The 6,987-nt window shown below is 31.6% G+C and overlaps 1 protein-coding gene across 1 annotated transcript; it reads left to right on the top strand.

Annotated features, from left to right (window-relative positions):
- Positions 1-542: 542 nt before the first annotated feature.
- LOC111717814 (uncharacterized) lies at positions 543-3,443 on the top strand. Its single transcript, XM_023493262.1, has 4 exons — positions 543-794; positions 868-1,014; positions 1,079-1,193; positions 1,259-3,443. The coding sequence occupies exons 1-4, from the start codon at positions 558-560 to the stop codon at positions 1,801-1,803; spliced, it is 1,044 nt and encodes a 347-aa protein (XP_023349030.1). The 5' UTR covers positions 543-557; the 3' UTR covers positions 1,804-3,443.
- The last annotated feature ends 3,544 nt before the right edge of the window (positions 3,444-6,987 follow it).

Raw genomic sequence — 6,987 nt, 5'->3', positions numbered from 1 at the left:
TATTTTAAAACTTTTTCAACTTAGAAAACTGAAATTTGGCAGAAAGTCTATTCAATATGTTTGCTATAGATCTCTGGTGGCAGTTAGCTGATTTCCAAAAAAGACCAAAATTGATCACCCTTAAATGTTGTCTAATTGGTAAGATAACCTAAAAGGAAAGTTAACCTAATAGGAAATGTAAACCAATAGAATACATAAACTGATAGGAAAGGTAAACTTATTGGAAATGAACTCCAATAAACCAAAATTATTATATAGGTAGATAAACATAAGTTAGTATTAGCTTCAGATTTAATACTAAAATTAAAAACTGTGCAGTATAAGTATTTTCCATTATTGAGATAATTACACTTTCTTTTATACTTTTCAATAAATAGCACTATGAAATATGATCTACACTTTTAATCATAGTTATATTTTCCATAACTGTAGTGTATACCCACATTTAATCTAGGTGTTAACAAAAAAATTGCAAAATAAACATTTTTTAAGAGTTTTATTTCAGGGGCATATTTTAAAATATATTGTATTTATTTTAATATTTTCAGATAGTTAATATGATTGCAAATGAAACAACAGAATCAAATTATTCAGTGTTTTCTTACAAAGTAGAATTCAACCTTGGTGAACATCCTGGAGTATTCTTCACCCTAGTCCTTCTTCTTCTCCTTGGAAACTTTCTATCTTGGGTTCTCCATGCCTGCAAAAACAGTCTACCAGAGCACAGACTAAACATCAATGTGTTCCTGAACATTAGAGTTGTGAAAATCCTAACTGCTTCCATCATCATCCTGGTAAGTCAGGATGATTTTGAATTGAAAAAATGTGGCTTTAGACTTAAAACCTTATACCAATATATATTTTTAGTGTATCCTAAACATGTGGAGGAGTGTGGTTTTCCCTCTACCTCTTCTCCTCTGCAAAGTTGTCAGATACACAATCATCATCTGTGTCTTCATGACATTCCATTTGTTCCTTTCCATTTCTACTTTTAGACTGTTGCTGATATATAAGGTACGTTTAACATCAGTACAATCAATATTCCCATGTATTTAAATTATCAAGCATGATGTTTAAGAATGATTGGATCATGTCCTTTGATCAAGAGAAGATGGAACAACGATGTGTGTTCATATCTGGAATTCTTGAAACAGTGCTTTTTCTGCCTTTCCTCTGGGTCGACATAAACAGAGGTATGTAATCTAGATTCAAATCAAGAAATTAGGTTCATTTTAAGTTTAATTTTTTGTGCTTTTAGGCACAGTTCACCTCATTGAGTCATATCCCAGCAACTGTGCTCCAACAAAAGAAATTGATTATGTTGTCTACATGAACATTTTTCTTACAGTCATTTACTTCTTAGTTTTTCTCATCAGCCAATTCATTGTAAGATACAATTTCCGTGAAGAAGATCAGGATTGGTGCCTTAACTTCCATATAACCACTGTGACAGTTGGGTTTGTTGGCTTGACGTCCTTTTTATTTGTCCTCCTTGTGGTTAACTTCTTTTCTCTTTTGGATTCCTTCTTTGGAACTGAAATTGTACAGTATCAAATCATCATTTTCTATATTGTCTTATTGGTGATGTACACATTAAAGGAGCATGAGTTTACATTTCCTCTTCTACAGCACCTCATCTTGTGTAAGAGAAACAATGCTGTGATACCGTTTCACTCAAAACTTTTGGTATCTCTACCAATGCAGCAACTTGATCCTGCAAACTTGGAACGACTAGAAGAGCTGCCCCCTGGTGTAAGAAGAGTGGCTGAATATGTAGATGATGGAGGAATTTTTGTTGGTTAGTCGTCACTGTATTAAAGTACAGCAGCAATGATCTCAAAATTACCTCATACAGCATGTTTGGGAATCCGTAACTAAATATTGGGATTATAAAAATCCAGATAATAAGAGAGCGTGTAGTGTTGAATGTGCATTAGAATGCACATCACAGATAACCTCTCTAACATGTGATATGGGTTTCTAATGACTTAATTAATGTTTGGTGAGAAAAATGAGAAAACATAATCTTTAAAGCACTATCAACAACATTAAAGACAGAAAGATTCCAAAAATCTAGCTAAATACGTGTAATTTTGTGAATAATAAATTTGGGAAAAACACATTTTTGAGTTATAGTTCTCGGCAGGGGACAAGAGCAGATTAGGTTTGCCCCCCCCCTTACCCCCTTCTCTACTCCCTATGGATGTAACATAAAACATCTGTGTACAGTGGGGAATCTACTTTATATCTGTCAGTGAAGGAATCTACGAACTTTCAAGATGGCTATCACAAAGGCTGATTTTAGTAAACTCAAGGATGAACTCAGAATTACCATTATAGAAGAAATCAAAGATGCCATGAGGGAGTTTAAAAACCACATATTGGGAGAAATTTGTCAGATGCAAAAATCCATTAAAGATCTAGATGCTTCTGATAAAGGAAACAAGGATGACATTATCACTCTTGGATCGAATTCAAGCTCTCAAAACACTGAACACCTAGAAGGATGAAAAATCAAAGAATTAATAGATGAGATGAACAATATGCAACAACATCAGAGGAACTTCAGTATCCGTATCAAGGGGTTGCATGTACCAAAGGAATACCAAAATGAAGCATTCCTGAAATATGTGTATACCCAACTAATCCAACCAACTTTAGAATTTGTCAAGCTGAAAAGAGAACTAAGCCTAGTACCAGAGTATGTTAAATATATCGAACATGGGAATTTCTTTTCATCATGTTCATCTCCAGCTGGTTCAAGACGTAGTCAAACAGGTCCACCAGTCATTATCCTACGTTTTCTATAAAGACCCATTTGACCCAAGGTTATAAAGTTCAAATACCCTGCTTTAAGTCCTCTGGATGCTGCTAAGCACAAGTGGTTTATTACAAAAGATTACCATCTGTCCAATGAAAAAAATCAACCAGAGAGGAACTATCCAAATTATGGTGACGTCACTAGAAGGAATTCTGAATTGGTGCAAAAAGTCTGGACAATACTCAACAGAAAGATCATGTCTGCTAGTGATCCAGAAAGCAAGAACACAAAAATCATGAACTCTCTATTTCAGAAATATTAAATCTTAATTCTATCAAATCAATACTGGTAAATGTTTTACTGAAATTAAGTTCTTATATTGAAATCTTTGCACTAATCCTAAGCATTGCCCTTTTTTTGCGTTTTGATAAATATGTAAACTTAAGATATTCTGTACTTTTTTCAATTTCTCTCCTGATTTCTTTCCAACCCAAAGATTAATTGTCTATTTTTTCTAATGAAACCCATTCCTATTTGAGCATGTTTATCAATATGCCAGATAGTGTTTCCCATTGCTTACACTATTCCTTTCTCTTCCTTTTCTATCTTCTCTCAACCCTTTTTGGTGGATTAAATGCATATTTTGACAAATATATTACAACTTTATTATTTCTAAATTGAATAAAAAACGATTCAAAATCTCAAAAATCCCATGAAAATCTTTAAAAACTGCACTTGAAATAGAAAATTGAAATAATGTATTTTTTTCTCAAACTGCAGAGATGGCGGCAATAGAATTTGATCAAACATTTTCATGAATATTAAAAATCATTTTCCTTTACAAAAAAAAAATAAAAATAAAAATGCAAGTAAGGTACCCCTAAACCAATTCATGTCCAAGGAACTACTTTCATTGAGAGCACAAAAACTATCATGATATGCTATTTTTCTGCTAAACAAAAAGCCTGAAGATAAGATCAAGTTTAGTGTATGCAGAAACATTTATGTAAGAAAATAAGGCAAATCAAGAAAGTTTATTTTAGCAAAATTAATAGGTTGCCAAAAACAAATCTTAAAAAGATGTGGGAAACATTAAAAAATATTCCAGGGATGGGAAACAAGCCTAATCAGAGTTAAATTAAAATTGAGTCCGTTAAGAAGGAAAACTTAATTAACTCAGATCAAGTTTTAATTGCCAATGAGTTAAATAAATATTTTTCATCTATTGGCCAATCTAAAGCAGAAGCTATTCCTGAAATAGATTAAGATTTATCAGAAATTCTTCCACCTCCCAACATGTAGGGCTGGGCAAAGTTCCGTTAACGAAACCTAATATGAAATGTAACCGTTTTAAAAATGTAACCTAAAACGAAATATTACCTAATAGGAAAATTAACCTAAAAGAAAAGTTTAAATAATGGGAAATGTTAACTTATTGGATATGTAACCTTGTATAAAATGTAATCTTATATAAAATGTAACCTAATTTAAAATGTAACCTTATATAAAATGTAACCCAAAAATTTGACCTTATAGGAAATGTAACCTTTTAGGAAATGTAAACTAATTGGAAATATAAACTAATAGGAAATGTAAACTAATCAAAAATGCAGAAGGGGACATTTCCAATTTTGGACCTCCCACCAGTCACCACAGATCCAAAGTATACAATAAGTTAAAAAAGCTAAATTAAAAAATTACTACAATAACAAAATAAAATATCGTTTGAAAATTTCATGTTTAACATCATATACTTTGTTAAGCTCAATTCAGATTCCAAAACCATTTTAAAAAATACAAAAAATTGAAAAGGTTCAGACTTTTTTTTGTTTTCTTTGTTTTAGGAATTTTTTAAAATTGAATTTGGTTTTCTCATTCAGCCTAGAACTTCTAAGAAAATGAGATATAGCATGAAATTTTCAACAACAAAAAATGGTTGTGCATGTAAAACTTATTTTATTTAAACATTTTAAAACTTTTTCAACTTAGAAAACTGAAATTTGGCAGAAAGCCTCTGCAATACGTTTGCTATAAATCTCTTCTGGCAGTTAGCTGATTTCCAAAAAAGACCAAAATTGATTACCCTTAAATGTTGTCTAATAGGTAAGATAACCTAAAAGGAAATTTAACCTAATAGGAAATTTAAACTAATAGAATACATAAACTGATAGGAAAGGTAAACTTATTGTAAATGAACTCAAATAAACAAAAATGTTGGTTTCCCTGCTTATTTTAAAAGATTTTCAGTTTTGACCAACTCTGAATCTTCTTGTCAGTTGCTGCAAAAAAAATCAGCCGTTTTAACTTTTATTTGATACAAACAAGCAGACAAGCCAAATTTATATATAGGTAGATAAACATAAGTTAGTATTAGCTTCAGATTTAATATAAAAATTAAAAACTGTGCAGTATAAGTATTTTCCATGATTGAGATAATTACACTTTCTTTTATACTTTTTAATAAATAGCTGTCTGAGTTATGATCTACACTTTTAATTTTAGTTATATTTTCCATAACTGTAGTGTATACCCACATTTAATCTAGGTGTTAACAAAAAAATTGCAAAATAAACATTTTTTAAGAGTTTTATTTCAGGGGCATATTTTAAAATATATTGTATTTATTTTCATATTTTCAGATAGTTAATATGATTGCAAATGAAACAACAGAATCAAATTATTCAGTGTTTTCTTACAAAGTAAAATTCTGTACTTTTTTCAATTTCTCTCCTGATTTCTTTCCAACCCAAAGATTAATTGTCTATTTTTTCTAATGAAACCCATTCCTATTTGAGCATGTTTATCAATATGCCAGATAGTGTTTCCCATTGCTTACACTATTCCTTTCCTATGGATGTAACATAAAACAGCTGTGTACAGTGGGGAATCTACTTTATATCTGTCAGTGAAGGAATCTACAAACTTTCAAGATTGCTATCACAAAGGCTGATTTTAGTAAACTCAAGGATGAACTCAGAATTACCATTATAGAATAAATCAAAGATGCCAGGAGGGAGTTTAAGAACCACATCTTGGGAGAAATTCGTCAGATGCAAAAATCCATTGAAAATCTAGATGCTTCTGATAAAGAAAACAAGGATTACATTATCACTCTTGGATCGAACTCAAGCTCTCGAAACACTGAACACCAAGAAGGATGAAAAATCAAAGAGTTAGCAGACAAGAATAACAACATGCAACAACATCAGAGGAACTTCAGTATCCATATCAATGGGTTGCATGTACCAAAGGAATACAAAGATGAAGCAATCCAACCATATTTGGCATTTGCCAAGCTGAAAGGGGAACTAAGCCAGAGTACTAGAGTATCATAAAGTTATTGAACATGTCCAGCTGGTTCAAGACGTAGTCAGACAGGTCCACTACTCATTATCCTAGTTTTTCTATCAAGACCAGTTTGAGCCAAGGTTATCAAGTTCAGCTACCCTGCTTTAAGCTCTGTGGATGCTGCTAAGCACAAGTGGTTTATTACAAAAGATTACCAACTGTCCAATGAAAAAAATCAACCAGAGAGGAACTATCCAAATCAACAGTGATCTCACTTGAAGGAATTCTGAATTGTTGGCTGTCCTGAGAGTTGAAGCAAAGAAAAAGGACAAGGTGCACAAAGTCTGGACAACACTCAACAGAAAGATCATGTCTGCTAGTGATCCAGAAAGCAAGAACACAAAAATCTTGAACTCTCTTCTTCGGAAATATGAAATCTCAATTCTTTTAAATTAAAACAGGAAATGATTTACTGAAATTAAGTTCTTAAATTGAAAACTTTGCACTAATCCTAAGTTTTGCCCCTTTTTGCATGTTTTGCTTAATTATGTACTTTTTTCAATCTATCTCCTTATTTCTTTCCAAACCAAAGATTAATTGTCTATTTTTTTCTAATGAAACCCATTTTCATTTGTGTATGTTTATCAATACGCCACACAGTTTTTTCCCATCGCTTAAACTATTCCATCCTTTTCCTATTCTATCTTCTTTCACCCTTTTTGGTGGATTACATGCAGATTTAGACAAAGATATCACGACTTTATTATTTCTAAATTGAATAAAAAACAACCATGATGATCTTGAAGATGTTAAAAATTATTTAGGTTTCCTTAATAAAAATACACTCTGAAAGTTGTTAGTTCATCGTGGAAAAATACTAACAATCCAACACTGGTTAATATTAGATATAATGTAAACAAAAATATGTAACTTTCCTT

This window comes from Eurytemora carolleeae, unplaced genomic scaffold (assembly GCF_000591075.1).
Source record: "Eurytemora carolleeae unplaced genomic scaffold, Eaff_2.0 scaffold2044, whole genome shotgun sequence".
NCBI lineage: Eukaryota > Metazoa > Arthropoda > Copepoda > Calanoida > Temoridae > Eurytemora > Eurytemora carolleeae.
This window is presented reverse-complemented; position numbering and strand designations above follow the sequence as displayed.

Excerpts from the sequence above, each read along its gene's own strand:
- LOC111717814 (XM_023493262.1), top strand. The coding sequence starts at position 558 with ATGATTGCAAATGAAACAACAGAATCAAATTATTCAGTGTTTTCTTAC. Across the intron at positions 1,015-1,078 it reads GACTGTTGCTGATATATAAG|AATGATTGGATCATGTCCTT; the intron begins GTACGTTTAACA and ends ATGATGTTTAAG. Across the intron at positions 1,194-1,258 it reads CTGGGTCGACATAAACAGAG|GCACAGTTCACCTCATTGAG; the intron begins GTATGTAATCTA and ends TTGTGCTTTTAG.